The sequence below is a fragment of the Hippocampus comes genome, unplaced genomic scaffold (assembly GCF_001891065.2).
Source record: "Hippocampus comes isolate QL1 unplaced genomic scaffold, H_comes_QL1_v1.1 scaffold953, whole genome shotgun sequence".
NCBI classification, from domain to species: domain Eukaryota; kingdom Metazoa; phylum Chordata; class Actinopteri; order Syngnathiformes; family Syngnathidae; genus Hippocampus; species Hippocampus comes.
Genome location: NW_017805989.1, coordinates 193,941 through 212,270, shown reverse-complemented (window position 1 = coordinate 212,270; position 18,330 = coordinate 193,941). Strand labels below are relative to the sequence as shown.

The window sequence follows — 18,330 nt, the reverse complement described above, 5'->3', positions numbered from 1 at the left end:
AGCACGGAAGTTTCCGATTTTTTTTGAGGTATTCAAAGGCGGCTGACCACACAAGTGCGGTTTTTTTTGAAGGTAAAAAAGAACATACTCTGAGAGACGGTTGGCGTCTCTCGTTGGCGATGTGACGGCACTCCAACCTCACCCATTACCCATCGAACCCGCCAGTATTTCCGACTGCCTGCCTCCAGAATGCCATCCTGAGATCAGGATCATGAGATAGTTTGCAAAGCCAACTTCGTTTTCGATTGAAGACGAGTTGCACAAAGAGATCGTGTCGTTTTGTCATTTTGCTTTCTTGGTGATCGCGAATAAAGTGCAAATAAAACACCCATGCGCACACTTCCAAACGTGCAAGCCAACTTTATTCATTGTTTCAAGATGCTTTGTAGATTAGGGCAAGTCCGCTGGAAGAGTTGAGATGCAAGTCTTGTCTGGATGCTTGCGGGGTGCTCTCTGCTGGTCCCAACAGGGCCGGGGGCTGAAGAACCTGCAAAACCGAAAGGATCGCGGTGAAATCAAGCTTCGGGGGGTGGGGGGTGAGTTGTTTGGGGCTGGTGGCGTGCAGTCGTAGAACCAGGCCGCCTTGTTCCGAGTCCACCGGCATGAACTCCAGCAGAATGCGTCCTCTTCCCAGCCTCTGCGCCACCACGAGCAGCCCGTCACACCTGAAGAGGCTCAGAAACATTTCGCTCTCAAACTCCAGCAGAGGGCCCGCTTTTGGCAAGGGGAATCAATAAACCCGATTTCGCTTCCCAATGTCAGCTAACAACATAAAAAATCATTGTAAAATTCGACCACGACCTCGCCATAGGCTCGCGCCCGTCGTCGACGGTGTTGACGCTTCAAAACAAACAAACAACACAACAAAAGGTCTGAACGAAAAGTAAGGGCGCCGTCTGCTGGCGCCAATAGGAATGACAAACCTTCGACTGAAGTGGCCCTCAACTTTTCAAGAACAGTCCACCGAAAAAAATACAACGGTGAAATCAAACTTCGTTTTATATTGGGGAGGAAACTTTCTAGAGGGCCCCAATAACTTTTCCCCCTCAAAAGATTCACTGTCTTCGGGAATACATGCCAATCAATAAGTCCTCAAAAATGTAAACGTGGTTTGAGAAAACCTTTCAACGAACTGGCCCACACAAACATTGACTGGTAAAATGCTTTCACATCGTCATGTTCGCTTTTCTGTCCAATAAATCAACTTGAGTTTGAGTCTTTGCCTTTTATGATTAAATTCAAGCTCAACTCACTCGAAGCCTTTCATGCGTCAGAATCACAGCAGTGGAAGACCTTTCAAAGACTAAAGTCTTGAGGAGACAGTCATTCGTATGGACACAAGTGTGTAACACTGCTGGTCCCGTTGGTCTCCACATGACTCGAAACTGCAGGAATCGAGCTTTTGGGTCTTGTGAAACCCACGGGAACAGTGAAGAGACTGTCTGATGTGACCCAAGTGCAAGTCTGACCTGAAAACTCAAGTGGGCCTTTGAAATACTGTTTCAAAGCCCGCCCCAAACCACACCGAATTTCACATCCACCAATCACGGTGAGGCCGTTGTTTACATAACCAATCAGAATCAAGGGTTTTTGCATGTCCACACTCACATTCCGGAATCCGACCAACAAGACCGGTGTATATTTGCATAGTCACGCTCCACAAATGCCCCGGTCAATCAGAGAACATCTATTTCACCCACTTTCCCTGAATTTTCCTGCACGGAAGACAAACATTCTGAAAGAAAACTTTTGAAAAAAACTGAAAATAATTTGTTTTTTTTTTTTTTTAAATGTTTAAGATTGTTTTTTTTTTTAAGTTAGATTGTCGTGATGTGTTTAAGAATGAATCGTTTGTGTTCTTTGTAATCTAGCTTTTAGTTTGTGTTCTTTGTAATCAAGCTTTATTTCTTTTGCAGAGTAGACAAAGCAGAAGAAAAAGTTGTAAGCTGGATGGCAGTCTGTTGCTGGGCAGCGAAGTGGTCGGCTCGTGAGAGGAACACGGGACAGGTGTGTTGACCTGAGGAAAGACATCCGTGAGTTCCACACAAGTCAATTTGTTGTACAGACAAAGATGTTTTTGGCAAGAAACTTGCCAGCGAGAGAGACAAGCGGTGTGGTCTTTTATCAGCAGGAAGCGGATCGCGTTTATTGCCGCTTCGAGAAGGGGACACTTAAAAGTAGTCATGATGGTGCATTGAACAAGTGTAAATGTCTCCCTGCCTTTCAGGCAAAGTTTGGCTTCAGCACCTTGCAAATAACAGAGTAAGAAGAAGGGCAAAAAGTGTTTTCTGCTCGACTGTGGACTCTGGCAGTGAGCAGGTTCCTCCCCTCTTGCGGCACAGAGGACCCAAAAACGTTTTCCTTCAACTCTGGAAAATGAACAAATGCTTGTTGAAATGCAACTTCTTTCCAGCAGATGGCTCAGAGTCTTCACCTCATTGCACAGGCGCCATCTGAATGACAAGGCACAGGTGAGTAGACACCAATTCCTAACCTGAAACGCAGTTCCGTTTTACTCTACGCTGCCGCAGCAACTGGAGACTGGAACCTTTTGCTGCAACAGCTGGTCTAGCGTGATCAGCACCAATAGGCCAAGCTGCTACTGGTCCAGCAACTCATCCAAGGTGGTCAAACCTGCCAACACTGCAAACAAGGGACTCATCAAGCTCTGAATTTGTACCTTTCAACGGCAACGTCGAGGACCTGCTTCGAGCTTGTCGCATTTGTCTCTTGGCCCAGCAGTTTGAGGATCTCTGGCAGCACTCTTACTGCAAGCTGCGCTGCATGCCGAGTCAAAGAAAAGGCAGGTGAGTGTGCTTGAAAATTCAATGTGCAGTGCTTTTTGGGTGTAACTTCAGTCACGCTGTGTGTGACATCAGGTGGATCGTGATGCTATGTTTGCTGAGGGCCTGCCTACAAGCAACAGTTCAAGGACTTGGCATGGAATTTTGCAACAGGTCCAAACGTTGAGGAGGGACGGCTCGACTTCACAACCTGCATCAGGTCCTTCAGCACTATCTGGTGGACAAAAGCAGGACAAACACGCCTATGTTAAGCAGGTGACACTCTGCTGCCCGTTTTCTCACAGGTGCAACACAGCTGATTCAAATGATCAGATGATCAGCAAGGTCTGCGGAAGCTCGACAACGATCCTGACCATTTGGGTAAGTGTGAGAGGGCCAGGAATTAAGAGCCCCGCCACAATTTTATTTTAGCCACAAGTGCGCCCACTCAACCGACAGGTCAACGAGCTTTGTTGGTTGAGGAAAAGCTCCTGTGAGCTGGACGCCTCTTCGACAGCGCGGTGGCCTGACAGACACGGTCACGTAAACTTTTGAGTTTCAACCTTGCAAGCGCGTGGCTTAGTGCCCCGATATTTGGTATGCATGTAAAAGACCTCCCAAAGCCTCGTGAAGCCAGGATGGCAGCCATTTTATGGGTCATTCTGTCGATGTGAGCCTGTGTAGACAGAAATCAGAATCGACACATTAGGGATTTAGTCTGTCGTACGGTGGCATCTTAAAATGTGGCAGTTCTACCGTGTTGCAGTCAATTTGGCCATTCTGTAGCAGATGCAAAGCCTGTGGATAGAAAAGAGACAAATTAGATGGGCTCGTTCCAAACGATTAAGGACATACAATCCACATTAAAACGCACAGCGAGTGGCCCGTGTTAGATTCCATTTGAAGATTTGTACCTGTGAACAAAAATGACACAATTAGCACGCACGTAGGCACAATATTTTGCTTTAATTGTGGATTTAGAAAACGGGTTTTGTCTACTTACCCATTCGGCGAAACGCCGCTTTCGTCCTAGGATGTTGGGAAAAAAAGGTTTTGTTGCAAAGTAAGGTCGCAGGAGACATTGATTGCTAACGCTCGAGCAAACGTTTTTGCTGAGCACGTTAGCCAGGTACCAGCACGTCCAAAGTGCTGCTTTGCTTTCCATTCAAATTGAGCGAAAGCCGTGTGTTTTCAGAGGCTATTTAAAGAATAAAAAGTCACCTTTTTGGAGTTTTCCGTGTGGACAGGCGTGCGGAGCAGGAGCAGACGAGGACGAGCGGAGGCTGTCGAAGGTGAGACAGAACGATTGCTTTGTCGGCCCGCTTTAAATAGGTTTCCGTTGATGACGGCTTTTCCGGAAATAAAATAAAAACCTTTATTTTGAAACAGGAAGTGAAGATATTGTGTGGAAAAAAACGGAGCGAAACGCCAACGGCAGCTCTCGGGCTCGAACATGAGTTCCCCAGGTGGGAATGACAGTCATACACCACTGGAGCATCATTCCACGGTGATGCTTTCTAACCACTACGTATCTTTCTTGTCATCAAATAGGACCTGCTGTTGAAGATTTTGTGCAGCAGTATAAATATAAGCACCCGCAATTTTAACATCTAATCATGGGGCATCAGCCAGCCACACGAGCGTGTTCAGAAGTTCGAAAAGGAACATGTTTGGTGAGACGCTTTGGCAACTCTCGTGGGGTGTTCGCTTCTGGTACTAATTTCGCCCCCGGACGAGGTGACGGGAAACCCGGGTTCGACCCTTGCTAAATTTATAAATGTAAAGCAGATGGGACAGGGTTCGAACTCGGTCCGGCTGCATCCTCAGCGATGTCTTTTCCCATCAGGCCATTCCGGCACAAAAATTTCGAAATTTTCATATGTAGTCACAGGCGGATGACCACACGAGTCTGAAGGTAAACGAAGAATCTAATTGGTGAGACGGTTGGCGTTTCTCGTGGAGTGGTCACTTCTCGGACGAGCTTCGCCTTTTGGTGACGTGAAGGCACACAAACCTCACCCATAACCCTTCGACCCCGCCAGTATTTCCTACCGCTGCCTGCCTTCAGAATGCCATCCTGGGATCAGGAGAGAGAGTTTGCAAAGCCAGCTTCGTTTTAGATTGAAGACGAGCATCACAAAGAGAGAGTGTCATTTTGCTTTATTGGCGATCGTGAATAAAGTGCAAATAAAACACCCATACGCAAACTTCCAAACGTGCAAGACAACTTTATTCATTGTTTCAAGATGCTTTGTTGATCAGGGCAACTCCGCTGGAAAAGTTGAGACGCAAGTCTCGTCTGGATGCTTGCGGGGTGGTCTCTGCTGGTCCCAACGGGGCCGGGTGCTGAAGAACCTGCAATACCCAAATGATCTCGGTGAAATCAAACTTCATTGAATATTGGGCCGAAAACTTTCTGTCGGGCCCCAATAACTTTTCCCCCTCAAAGTATTCACTGTCTTCGGGAATGTACACCGATCAACATGCCCCCCCACCCCACCACTTCCAAAACAAAGTTTACCCAACTACCACAACGCGTGAATGGGAGGCTTGCGTGTCGGCGGGCGGGGGTGGTGTCCCGACTGAACAGCACAGGATCACTGGCCACCTTTGTGGATGTTGTTTTGAAGATAACTGCCAGTTACTTCGTGAGCAATCGTCAACAAATTAAAGGAGCAACGTTTCGTAATTATGCTCGTAAATTGTCTCCATAAACACATTCACTGATCAATGGCAAATAGTTTAAAATGCCCACTGAGAACATTGCTTGGCCATCGTTTGCATGTCAAGCTTTTTTTTGAACGACCAGGTATGTAAAAGGCCTTTTGGGTTGGTACTTGTGAGTTTGGTATGGCAGGGCCACCGTGGACTGCTGGTTAGTATGCCGTCTTACACGTGCAGAGGTGCAGGCTTCGAATCCAGGCCTTGGCCTTCCGCTGCAAAGTTTGCATTCTTTGAACCATGTATGCGAGTACCTTTTTGGGTTGTTACTTACAAATGCAAAAGAGTAGTGCTACAGTGGTGGTCGACCGGTTTGTGCGTTGGCTTAGCAGTGCAGAAGTGCAGGGTTCAAATCCAGATCTCAGCCACCATCTGCAGAGGTATCAACCGAATTTTTTTTTCCTACAAATAAAAACGACCAGGTTTGTAAAGATCATTTTGGGTTGTTATTTGTGAGCTTGGAGTAGCAACGCCACTGTGGTCCACTGCTTAGAGCATCAGCTAAACAGCAGTAGATGCAAGGTTCAAATCCAGGTCTCGGCCTTCGTCTGAAGAGTTTGCTTATATCGTCAGGCTTTTTCGAATGACCATGGATGGGAAGGCTTTTTTTTTTTTTGAACGACCATGTACAGTTAGGTGTTTTGAACGAAAATCATGTAAATAAGGACTAAATTAGACCATGTATATTCAGGCATTTTTTTGCCGAAAAAAACGACCTTGTTTATATCTTATGATACATCATGCCGTTTTTTTCGTCTTACGATATTTCATGCCATTTTTTTAAGTCTTACTATCCATGTCAGTTTTTCATGCCATTTGTAGTCTTTGTGTAAATCATGCCATTTTTTTAAGTCTTGTGATTTTTTTTTGTCTGACTATCTCGTATTTTCTGCACGTCAAGGTGCCTCAAATTATAAGATGCACTTCCAATGAACGGCCAATTTTAAAACTGTTTACATACTCGGGGCGCACTGAATTTGAAGGGGCAGACAATTGTGGCTGCGGTTTCGCTATGCATCCACTAGATGGTGCTACGGCACAGGAAATGCAATCACAACGCCGCTTTAATTATTTCGACTATTGTGAAGGCTCTATATTCTAGATATTATATCTGATATAATAATGTTGGCGAATGGACATGTCAATTAGTGTCGAGCAGAACTCTTTTAGGTCACAATTGGTTCCTCCTAATAATCACCACTTGGTGGCATCGGAACACTAACGGGGAACAACTCAATGGGGAATATTAAGAGAGTTACAGGCTCTTTACATGAGGCGCATAAAAAAGATGCCATTTTACAGTCTTATGATACATCATGCCAATGTTTTAGTCTTACTATACATCGTCATTTTTTAGTCTCACTACACATAATTCCATTTTTTTAGTCTTACTACACATCATGCCATTTTTTAACCTGACAATTTTTTTTTATGTCTGACGTTGCTGTTTGTCGTCTTGCTCAAGGAAAAAAAAAAAGGAAGCCTTCGAAAAATGTATTGTCGTTTGTTGAAAAAAACCCCTGTACAAGTCTCAAAAGTGGCGGAAGACATTGAATTGAATACAACTTTACTGTCAAATGTTCTGTACGTATGTGTAACATACAATATAGATGACATTCACGAATGACAGAGTACATTGACACATCCGTCCATCCCCGTGACGATATCCAACCCCACCCGAAGGTGTTCATTCACTGGCCGTTCAGAGGAAGGAAGAGGGTCCTCATCTGCTGACAGCAGGAAGTGCTGCCTGACGGACGGGATGTGCCGTGTCACAAGTCCATGACCTCACGTTGGGTGGAAACAGTCATGACACGGTCACCTCATACCCCCCCCGCCCACCAGGAGGAATTCACCATTCATCCAGAAAGACACCCAAAACACTTTCCCATTTTGTCCAACATAATTCACCCACTGCCACTGATTAAAAATTTTGGAGTCCAATTATTGTACCAGTAGGTCAAACGACTGCTAATGTCAGATAAAACATCAACAAAAACAACAAATTAAATGGTTAGGATCCCAGGCAGCACAGTGTATAAGCGGTTAGCACGTTCGTCTCGCCGTGATCGGGGTCAGGGTTCAAATCTCAGCCATGGACCTTCTGTGTGGAGTTTGGATGCATACTTCCAAATCATGTTTGTTAGGTTGATTGAAGACTCTAAAAAAGTTGGGTTTAGAAGGGTTAGTAGGGTTCAGGGTTCATATGGTCAAATGTTGGCATTCGAAGGGTTAAAGTTAGGGTTGGAACACTGAGGCCACTGGAAAGCAAATATTTGTTGCTGAATAGAAGGCCAAAAAAAAAAAAAAAAGCAAATGAGACATGCACAGATTCATGGATCAGATATTTGTAGAGCGGCCGTGGTGATTTGTGCACATATCACAGCTGGAATGCAATGGTTGTTAAAAAAAAAATCAGCAATGCACGTATGCACGCACACACAAACACACAGTGAATGTCAGACATGTTGAAAGGGAGTTAGGGGGAGGGTATTTATAAAGTGCAAGCCCATTCGAGCCGACGTGCTTGGGATGCTTCGGGTCTTGTCACAAGTGAGCGAGTGAAAAGAGCCGCGGCATTCCTTTGCTAATGCTAACGCCTATGCTAATATCACTTTCACACAATCGTCCCAACGAGCGACAAGACCTTTGACCCGCGGGGCCTCAAAGGCCAGGCTGTGCATTGAGAGTGTTACCCAAGTGTCACAGAGGCTTCAGAGCAATACTGTGTACTCAACCTGAAGCACTTGGGTCCGCCGCACATCGAGCAGCAGAACCAAATGCAATAGAAGCGGACCAAAAAAACAAAAAAACAAAAAAAAACGACGGAGCACCATACATCGCCTGACACACTGCAAAACCTATATCAGGTTTACGAGGCTCCACGTACAGCATACTAATCCTGGTTTGAAACCTTGAAACCACACCCCTTGTTTGAAATCCAAATTTTGAACCCAAACCCAAAAACTCCCAACAAGACGTTTAACAGATTATTATTATTTTTTTTAAAAACCTTAAACCTTGCTTGCTCCCATAAGTTGAGTACCTAAAGCGGCATCTCCTGGGTAACACCTTGAGGCCAAAGAGCACAAACGAGAAACAAACATCGCCGAAAGTGGGTCGACCTCGTAACCTGGCCCTACGACAGACGTCAGCCTCGTAAATTTTGTATTTCCAAACCTCCTCAAACCGAAAGGCAAACGATCGTCTCATCAAAAGTCTTCCCACCGGTGACTGTCTCGATTGCAAACGTAGTAAAAAAAATAATGGCGCCCTCTTGAAATCATTTACAGCGACATCACGTGACCCGGGACAATGTCGGCCTTTGTCGCACAGCAGCAAACGCATCGGTACAAGTTCCACCTGCGAACCACAGGGGGCGTCGGAGTGCTCCCATTTCTTCCCGTCCTTGAATGAGTTCTTCGCTCATCCTTGGCGGATTTTCTACCGACGCCCTCCCGTGCGCCCCTCCCGACAGGCGTCCCCGTCTGCAACGCTGACGTCACTCCAATGATCCATCCCGCCCGCGCATCGGAGAATGCGAGGCGGACGAGTGCACAGAGGCAGCTCTTGTGGCACTGGCGGGACAATAAGTGCAAAGATGGCGGCGGCTCCCCTGAAGCAGTGGAATAAATGAGATCGTAAAATCTGTGTCTGGCTTGATGTATGAGCTATAAAATGACTGGTGATTACAAGGGTTTCACTTTCCCCTCATGGTGACACCAAACTGGAGAGGGTACGCTATGCGCAACTGCACTATGTTTATATTATGATTATCATTGTGCATTGTGGTGTTTTTTTTTTCCATGAACCAAATTCAGATTAGGCCAGCAGAGAGTCAGCTGAGATCTGCTCCTGGTTGCTCTTTGCTTCGAGTACCTAATGTTGTTTTGGCTGGTGAGTTTACACGATCCTGCGGGGCTGCCGGGGCACGCCTGTGGTTGGCGGGTTGGCGCTGAAGAGGCACAACGCTTCCAAGTCGGGCTCGGATCAGCCACGTGACTGCGGGTCTTCGGGTGGTCGCCCTGTGAAACGAGCGCAGCAGGGCAGATGACGGACAAGGTTTTTTTTTTTTTCCCCAGAGTGGCGGCGGTTTGGGATCTGTCACATTTCTTGACATTTAGCTGCAGAACTTACCCGGAAGTTGATGACATCATGCTTGGGTCGTGCCGCGGATTTCTGATGGTTTGGCAGCGGCCGCGGTGATTGTTGCCATTTTCGAGCTTTAGATTTCCTCGCTGACCTTGGCAGAGTCGCTTTGAGGTCAACGGGCATTCCCAGCTGCTGTGGGCCATCTCGACACACACACACACACACACACACACACACACACACACACACACACACACACACACACACACACAAACACTCACGTGGCTTATGCACCTGACACAATGCCTGGCAGACTAAATACAACCCTTCATTTTGAGAAATGTTAGTCCTCATTAGGGCTGCTGGTGACTGTTGGACTGCTCGCCAGCTAATGTCAGGGCACATAACCATTCCCACTCACATTCACAATTATTCAGAGGTGTCACTGAGTTTTTTTTTTTTTTTTGCAACATGCAAACTTCACACAGGAAGGTGCAAGTCAAAATTCAAACAGTTCAAAATTGTGAGGTAGGTGTGCTAACTACTAGTCCACCTTGTTGTAGACTCGAAGGGTTTGGTGTTGGGTAATCAACTGTACAGATCAAGAGCAGCCATCATCCGGCAAACAGACCATGGATAGGGCCGGCCGGGTCATAGTTTGACAAAGACCTCGTTCTACTCGGGCCCCAAATTTGGGAAGCAGGAGGACAATTTGAGCGCTTGTGCGGGGCGGCCGGCATGCTCTCAGTGGGGGAGGTTCAGGCGCAGGGGTTGGAAAATGCCTGGAGAAACAAAAAGGCCTTGGTTTTAAAAATGCCTCTCCTCCGCCTCATGCAGAAGCGCCGCATCTGAATCTCCCGCCCCTCTCGCTTTTGTTCGGGAGGAAGGAATTTAGCCAGCGCGGCTGATATTGGCACTCAAACGTGTCTATTTGAGTGTAGGATCAGAAGCTGCGAAATGGCATCGGGGCATGTCTGGCGTGCCTGGCGACGCATCCGACACCTTCCAGCGTGCACTTTGGCCTTTGGCATCGCACGCGCGCAAGATTGCGCACAAGGCGGGCGAGAATGCGTCGAGAGCAGCTGTTTGTATCGGGAGCTCGCAGAGCTCAGGTTGCACTCTTTTCGAAAAGCATCCCAGTGGACAGTGAGCTGCATTCGAGATACGCATTCCTTGATCGACGCGTATCAACAAATCTTTTTTTTTCATGATTAAGTGAAGATAGCAGAAGATGCTGACGTGATAGATACATTTTCACGTAGCTATCATGTTTTGCTGCGGAATAAGATGACGTGGATACACTGCAAGTGAACCTCTGCGTTTTCATGCTACCTTTACTCTTTTGGGTTACAGTCCTCACTTAAGCATGAATAAAATAGTTCGACCATGTTCGGTATTTGCAATAAATGTAGACGAGGCATTAGACGATTACAGATTTGATGGTTCGGAAAAGTCACAGCTATGAGCTCTTCTTTTCTTTTTGGGGGGACGACTTAGCAGGATCTACATAAAATATATCACATGGTTTGGGCATTTTTAAAAAAATTGTCCTAATATATTTACTGTATCGTCAAATTATTTAATGAGATAAATGAATACAAATAAAAATCGAACAATTTTAGGTGGGAAAATAAAACAGGCTAAATTAATACAACAAATTTACAGAACTCCGGATAATGTAAATGAGCAGGATAAAAAAAATCTTCGAGGTGGTCCACGGGCCAGCCCCGCATTCAGAAAAGTGGAAAGAAGAGCAATGAATCGAGTTCGAGGGATGGCGTTCTCATAGAGACCCCTACCATAGTTTGCGCTTGTCCAGTTAGGGCCAGTGGTTGCCCGGCGACTGGCCATGCTCGGACGAGAATCTCCTCCGTACTAAATCTTTCACTGTGCTTTATTTATTTATTTATTTATTTATTTTTCTCCGTCACTTTTAATCGCCTGCTGGAGCAGTCTATTGGCTACCGCTTGAGGCCAAATGTCCTTTCCGCACACAAAGAGGTGTCTTGCACGGCAGAGGCTGCACAGCAGGACTTGCACTATTGTTCAGGATTGAATCATCTATTTTGTCGCTTCAACATTGCCCCAAACTCACTTCTCGTTTGACTACTTATTCCGCAACTGGATGGGCACACCTTAACATGACAGGACACCCAAAGAAGTCAGAGGGATCCTCGATTTTGTAAAGCACAAAAAAAGTCCAAGGGACCCACATCGTCAAACGAAGCAGAGGTCAGCCGTTTTAGTTTGAAGCAACCAATTGGAGTTCATTTATTTCAAAGTGGTCGTTTGGGTCTACCGATTTTGAAACAACCTATCAACTGATGGGTGATACTTCGCTGAGAAAAATTTGGCTTGAATAACAATTTTTGCCCATGACATGGACATAATATGTAACAACATGACTTTAGTAAAGACGTGGCTATATTTTCCACGACGACTGTGAAACATACTCATCGTGTTGTATCTGTGTGTACTGCATCAACGACTGTCTGCGTGTTCATGACACCCAATGGAGCAGCCACTAAGATGCTTCGAACTGGTCGCATGGCAACAGCGCAGACTCTATTATGTTTCCGCACTGGATTCTCTTGACAGGAAGTAGACGGACAACCAGCGTTGTTTAAAAAAAGTCCTTCCAATTGCCTGAAACAATTTCACCCGTGTATTTGATGCTTCAGAATGAGTTACATCGGGGCGGACACAAGCCTCCCCTGTCCCGCACGGCACCCCCCCCCCCCTCCGGGGGCATGAAATCAAGGCTCCCAGTTGCGGGCATCCAGAGTGGGCCGAGGGGCCATGAATGGTGGGCTTTGTCCGCTCCGTGGTCATCACATTCCATCGGAGGCACTGTGTCGAGCGCAGCAGAGCGGAGGAGAGGCCGCAAACGGCAAGGATGACGGGGAGGGGGGGGGGGGGGTCTGCGGGCACTTTCCAGACTCTAACATATGACTCTCTGACATTTATTTATTTATTTATTTATTTATCCACTCGCTGTGCCAGTGCGCTAGCATGCTAGCGCTAATTGCTAAGGCGTATCTTTTCTCACGTGGCACATTTTAGGGCTACAAACTCAAGTTTCTTTTCGCTCCTCTGATAAGATTCAGTCGTCGTACAAGAACTTTTTGCTTTTGATGCCATTTGAGAATTCCCCCCCCCCCCCGATCACACACATCAACCAGGAACCGCGTCGCATGTTTGATTTGCTGTGATCGGCATCGGTTGCAGAATACACACGGCTGGAACATTTCTCTGACGTTCTCCAACGACTATTGCACTCACAGGAGGAATTTCATGGAGGGCTGGCTTATTCGTAACTTTCTTTGGATGGCGTTATATTTATAGCCAGCGAGGGCACGGTGGGACAGGCGTGTCTCTACGTGCGTGTTGGGGCTTCTTTCACCTTGCCATGTTAAGCGATGCTGAGACTTTTCATTCCATTCTAAAAACAAGCCGCCATGTTTATGAAAACGGGGGGCTTGACCAAGGGCCCAAAAATGAGCTCAGAAAGTCTGCCTCAAAACAAAATGGCCAATTTCCGATTTTTATTTCACGTCACGCCTAGCCCACCGCCGACAAAATAAAATAAACTAACGTGCCTCGATCCAAAACAAGCTATCCTGGTGAAAACTAATGACAGACACCCAATGACAGAAAGAAGATAGGAGAGTCAATGGGAACAGGAAGAAAATCACAACTATATATGGTCGAAATGTGAACTAACGGAGCTTCGACCGGGCACTTGCTGGGACTGCCAGGGCAAAGGCCCATCGGCATTTTTGCCCCATATCGTGCAGCTTTAAGGTATAAAATCTTCTAGAGCATGTGTTGCAAAAGCTCCCGAGAAGACGTTGGTGTAAATGATCCTCATTTCCAACATTGATGTGTAACTCAACACAGATTATGATTGCGTGTCCTTTTCCTGCCGCATCAATTATTCAACTGCTGAGTGTAACCCAAACGGACAGCTCGGCGCTTTGCTTGCCAGCTCAGATTGCTTGTCGTCCCATTTACCATAAAAACATGATTATTATTGTTATTATTATTATTGTTTTTTTTTTCTTTCAGTTTTATTCAGTGTACAGTTAATTTGATCATTTTCTAGAAAAAAAAAGTGATGTCGTTTCCTACCACATCAAATCAGAATCAATTATTATCATGCTGATGTTCGCTATTTTTTTATTAAATGTACCGGTATGCATTTTCTCTATAACATTTAGCGCAACTCCAAACTGATAAAAGTATGCGGGACATTCTGCACATTGTGTACATGAGTACACGCGAAGTGCATGTTGTATAAACTGCATCCTAATGTGTTACATTGTACTGTAGCTTTTTCAAGTGCAAGGTTGTGTCATTTTACACTCGAGGGGGCCTTTCAGCTTCTTGTATTGACAAAGTAAAAGCACCTGCTCAGCATGAACGCGGCCCGCCGGGGAGGGCGGCGGTAACCCGCGGCAACCAGCATTGTGTCAACAGAAATCTTGGACCGGCCACTTGACGCTGCCATTGGCTGGCCTGGCCAATGAATGACTTGGACACTTGGAATACCTCAATGCATTATGCATGTGCCATCACCTTGCGGAGGACTTGAGCTCATTTTGCAGGTGAGTGACACAGAGAAAGGGAAGCTCCAAGTTCTGTCGCTAAAAGGAACATGTCTTAAAGTAGATTTTTAGGCATGGAGATGACGGAATCATACGTTCGACCCAAGACGGGTCACTTCCTGCCCGCCATCTCCACCATGGCGTCCAGCTACCGAAACACGCGGCCCGCTGGCCACAACACCAACCAGTGGAGTACCAGCAGCTACCACAAGAACGATGGCACCGTCCCCACTTTGCAACGAGCCATCCCAGATCTCCTCCGCACAGTCACCATGTCCTACCCAGCTAACCGGAGCACAATGAGCACCCGTTACACACCCGACGATTGGTTCAAGTCCAACCAGGGCAACTACCGCCAGTCAGAGGCGTCTCGCCACAGCGCAGAGCGGCTCCGGCGTGACACGATGCGCCTGATCCAGGACAAGGAGCAGCTGACGCGACGCATGCAGGAGAACACCAGCAAGGACATCGGCGAGCGCCTCAACGACATCGCCTTCTGGCGCTCGGAGCTGAGCCACGAGGTGGACAACGTGGCGGGAGAGACCGTGGCGCTGGCAGAGGTCAAGCGGCGGCTGGAGAGGGCCTTGGCCGAGACCGAGCGGCCCCTTCAGGTGAGGGTTGACAACAGATGACGTCGGAGATTCAATCGCGTCTTCGGGATGAGATAAAATGACGAAGGTTGTTGATTGAAATTACTTTGTAAATCAAAATCTTGAATGCGGGTTACCTAAGCCTTGCTATTCCACTGTCAGCTCTACTGAAACAACAGGGGGCGACGTAGCACAGGCAAGTTGTGCCGCTCATTTTAATTACAGAGGAGTAAGCGTATGAAATTGTCCGTCAATATTGGTGCAATGCCAAATCATCTACCTTGACATCAATATTTCTAGACCTACCAAATAAAATACCGATTTACTAACACAGGACAGAACGTTAACTTTGAACATGAAGACACGCTAACTTGTCATCGGGTGTGTCTGTACGAGTTACTGTCAAAAAATGTCCATCAGTTTTGTTTTGTTTTTGCGACACCTACTGATTTTACTGCATCAAAATTGTGTCCTGGGTCCAATATTGACTGCACAGGATGTTAGCCATTAGCATTAAGACACTAACTTGTCACCTGAACACTCTCAAGTATCCGGAATACTGATGACATTCTCTCTCAGCTTTGCTATGTTCATACATAAACAATTCTGATGCATTAGCGCAATGTAGGCCGTTGGACGTTAGCAGGAAAATGTGCTAACTGGCCATCAGGTGTCAAACTGAAACAAACTAGCATCTTTGGTGCATCTGGGGGTCTTTTTAGCCTGTTTTGGACACACTTTAAAGTCAGCCAACTTCATGAACAGTTTGCCTACCGTATACAATATTGAGGTATTGTTACTGGAGACTAAGAAGTATGTTAGCCGTTAGCATCAAGGTGTGTTAACTTTTCACCAGGTGTCACAGGAATGTATGTACCACCGCGACAAGCGCATGGCCATCGACCTTGTCCACGACGACGTCGAGAAGGACCTGATCAAGGTGAAAAATGGAAATAAAAGAATAAAATGTCATGACTGAAGCGCACGGATTCAAACAGGAAGTGGAGGTCATAAAGTCCTGTCAGACAAGGATGAAGCAACATCTGGAGAGAGCCACGGCCCAGCTGGCGTGAGTCTCGTCGTGGCGGCTGCAACGGATGGGCAATCACGTCAATTTGTCTTGATATTTGTCGGTTTGTTGCGCGTGAGCCACTAAACAGGTTGAACCGCGCGGCGCAGCACGAGCTGGAACGAGACCTGAGCGACAAAGTGACGGCGCAGAGGATAGACGACCGCTGCCATCACCTGAGGAACACGTCAGACGGCATCGGCTTCTTCCGCGGCATTGAACGACTCGACCCCTCGTGAGCGGCGATCGACGAAAACCACTGCGTTTCAAAGATTGTCAACGTTGTCGCTTGTCCGGTTATTTGGACGCAGGGTCTCACTGCCCGAGTCGTGGTCCAAGTTCACCGACAACAACGTGCTGCGCTCGCAGGGCCAGCGCGCCGCCTCCCGCAAACTGCGCGATGAGATCGAGGCGCTGCTCAACGGCACCTCCAGCGAAATGTGGAGCCAGTTCAACAACGTCAACGTGTCCTTCACCAGCCGCGTGGCACAGACGGCCGACGCCCGCAACAGCCTACAGGCGCACCTCACCAAGGTCCACATCACAATCTCGCTTGTTTTGTGTCATCAGTGATTGAGGAGGGTGCCGGTTCTACACTCAAATCATTGGCTCACTGGGGTCAAAGGTGAGCCGGAGTTTATCGTCCCTGACATTGGGCGAGAGGCATCATAAACCCTGGGGTGGACAATCACAAGGCTGACAACCATTCATGCTGGCGTTCACACCTAGAGACAATTTAAAAAAACTCATGAAAACACAGGAACTGTGAGGCGACTTTGCTGCCCCTTTAAAAACGAATGTACTGTATGTTAAAAATACATGACTTTATATTACATAGAAAAATAAAGATAAATTATTTGATTTTTTTTTTTTTAATTGTTAAGTAGTTCCATTTCAATTTCAAGTATAAACAAACCCTTTCAAAAACAGTCAAAACTCAAAAGACAATCAATTGGTCGTCAAATATTTTTTTTTTTAATTGTGAAGTAGTTACATTTCAATTTCAAGTATAAACAAACCCCCAAAACTCAAAAGACAATCAATTGGTCGCCAAAAAACGAAATTAACTGTCAAAGAATTTGGGCGGTGGGGGTGAATGAAACCAACTGCGTTTTAAAAAAAAAAAAACGACAATATTGGCAAGACAAAAAACGTCTTTATATTAGGAAAGCAGCCAAACGCGGTGCACCATGAAGTCAATTTCGACAATTACGAAATTAGAGCTCAAACTTCATCCCAACACATTCAAGAGCCAGCACACTGCAGCGCTTTGTTGTTCGCCGTTTATCTCATTGGTGTCGGCATCACGCAGACCCAGCAAGAGATTTTCCAGACGGAGATGCTCATCGAGTCCCTGAAGAAAGCTCTGCGAGACAAAGACAACCCACTCAAGGTGGCCCAGACCAGACTGGAGGAGCGCACCCGCCGGCCCAACGTGGAGCTCTGCAGGGATAACCCGCATCACAGGTATCAGGGCCACATTTAAAAAAAAATTTTTTTTTTTTACTTTAATCGGGCCATATTCTAACACCCGCCTTACATGCCCAGGCTGGTGGAGGAGGTTCGGGAGATCGAAGACACCATCCGCAAGCTGCAGGAGAGGCTGCTAGACGCCGAGGGCAGCCTGCAGTCTCTGCTGAGAACGAAAGTGACGCTGGAGCACGACCTCTCCATCAAGGTCAACTCGCTTTTCCTGGACCAGGAGAAGTGCATGAGCATACGCAAAACCTTCCCCAGCGTACCGCGACTCACCGGATACACTTGAACGATATTTCGTGGACACTTGAGCGACTTACAAGCCGTGCGGAGGTGATTGTGTGAAAACGAAACGTGTGACTTGACATTTTGGTGTGTGTTTCATGAAAAAAGAAAAAAGAATGCTATAAAGGATGTTTTTCCATTCTTTTTTTATTTTTCCCGTGGCAAACAAATCGTGTTCAGCTTCGATTGTCACGACGGAAAACGATTCTCACTCTACCGAGAGAAATAATCAGCTGGTTGATAAGGCGACACTGAATACGTTATATTTATTTGAAAAACTTTTTGGGCTACATTCTGCTCTCTACTTTCAGTTTTGATTGATCCACAGCGACTTCTGACAAAACAAAACCGATTTCATCATTTCCCCAGTTTCAGCGTCTGTTGCCATGGCAAACAGCAGCCTGACGCTTCCAAGAATGACAAAAGCAGAACAAATTCCCTCAGTAAGATCAACGGTTCAGTTTTGATGTTGACATCATTTTTAAGGCTTCTGCTGTCTCCATGGAAACGGCGTGAGGAAAAACAATCGCATAAATGACGCACAATTTAGCATTTGTCACATTTAAATCCATAACAATGCTATTATGTGTCATTTGTGTTGCTTTTGCCAGCTGGATTTAGAATTACTTCACTTAATAATAATAATAACATTAGGTTGAATGTATCAGAAATAAAATCTTTTAATAGCATCGTCATGTGTCCAAAAA

General features: G+C 46.4%; 1 protein-coding gene and 3 long non-coding RNA genes across 5 annotated transcripts; 2 read left to right on the top strand and 2 right to left on the bottom strand.

Moving 5' to 3' along the window:
• Positions 1-1,886: 1,886 nt before the first annotated feature.
• On the bottom strand, positions 1,887-3,279 carry LOC109528931 (uncharacterized). 2 transcript variants are annotated; one of them, XR_002170752.1, is made up of 5 exons: positions 2,918-3,279; positions 2,704-2,780; positions 2,495-2,643; positions 2,248-2,369; positions 1,887-2,170 (listed from the first exon to the last, which is right to left on the bottom strand). It is a non-coding gene; the product is annotated as an uncharacterized LOC109528931 (long non-coding RNA). The 2 variants fall into 2 exon arrangements; XR_002170753.1 differs by lacking the exon at positions 2,704-2,780 and having other exon boundaries at positions 2,495-2,634.
• LOC109528932 (uncharacterized) lies at positions 2,366-2,793 on the top strand. The gene is made up of 2 exons (XR_002170754.1): positions 2,366-2,471; positions 2,564-2,793. It is a non-coding gene; the product is annotated as an uncharacterized LOC109528932 (long non-coding RNA).
• Positions 3,280-8,480: 5,201 nt separating the features above from the next.
• LOC109528922 (uncharacterized) lies at positions 8,481-11,082 on the bottom strand. The gene is made up of 2 exons (XR_002170748.1): positions 9,642-11,082; positions 8,481-9,529 (listed from the first exon to the last, which is right to left on the bottom strand). It is a non-coding gene; the product is annotated as an uncharacterized LOC109528922 (long non-coding RNA).
• Positions 11,083-13,795: 2,713 nt separating this feature from the next.
• On the top strand, positions 13,796-18,080 carry tekt3 (tektin 3). Its single transcript, XM_019891993.1, has 8 exons — positions 13,796-14,203; positions 14,276-14,814; positions 15,650-15,733; positions 15,792-15,862; positions 15,954-16,097; positions 16,174-16,396; positions 17,175-17,329; positions 17,411-18,080. Exons 2-8 carry the CDS (start codon positions 14,278-14,280, stop codon positions 17,625-17,627), a joined length of 1,431 nt encoding a protein of 476 aa, XP_019747552.1. The 5' UTR covers positions 13,796-14,203; positions 14,276-14,277; the 3' UTR covers positions 17,628-18,080.
• The last annotated feature ends 250 nt before the right edge of the window (positions 18,081-18,330 follow it).

What these genes read in the sequence shown, in the direction of transcription:
- tekt3 (XM_019891993.1), top strand. Translation starts at nt 14,278, where the DNA reads ATGGAGATGACGGAATCATACGTTCGACCCAAGACGGGTCACTTCCTG. An exon ending in TCGAGAAGGACCTGATCAAG is followed by an intron (nt 15,734 to 15,791) that starts GTGAAAAATGGA and finishes GGATTCAAACAG; the next exon opens with GAAGTGGAGGTCATAAAGTC. An exon ending in TACAGGCGCACCTCACCAAG is followed by an intron (nt 16,397 to 17,174) that starts GTCCACATCACA and finishes GGCATCACGCAG; the next exon opens with ACCCAGCAAGAGATTTTCCA.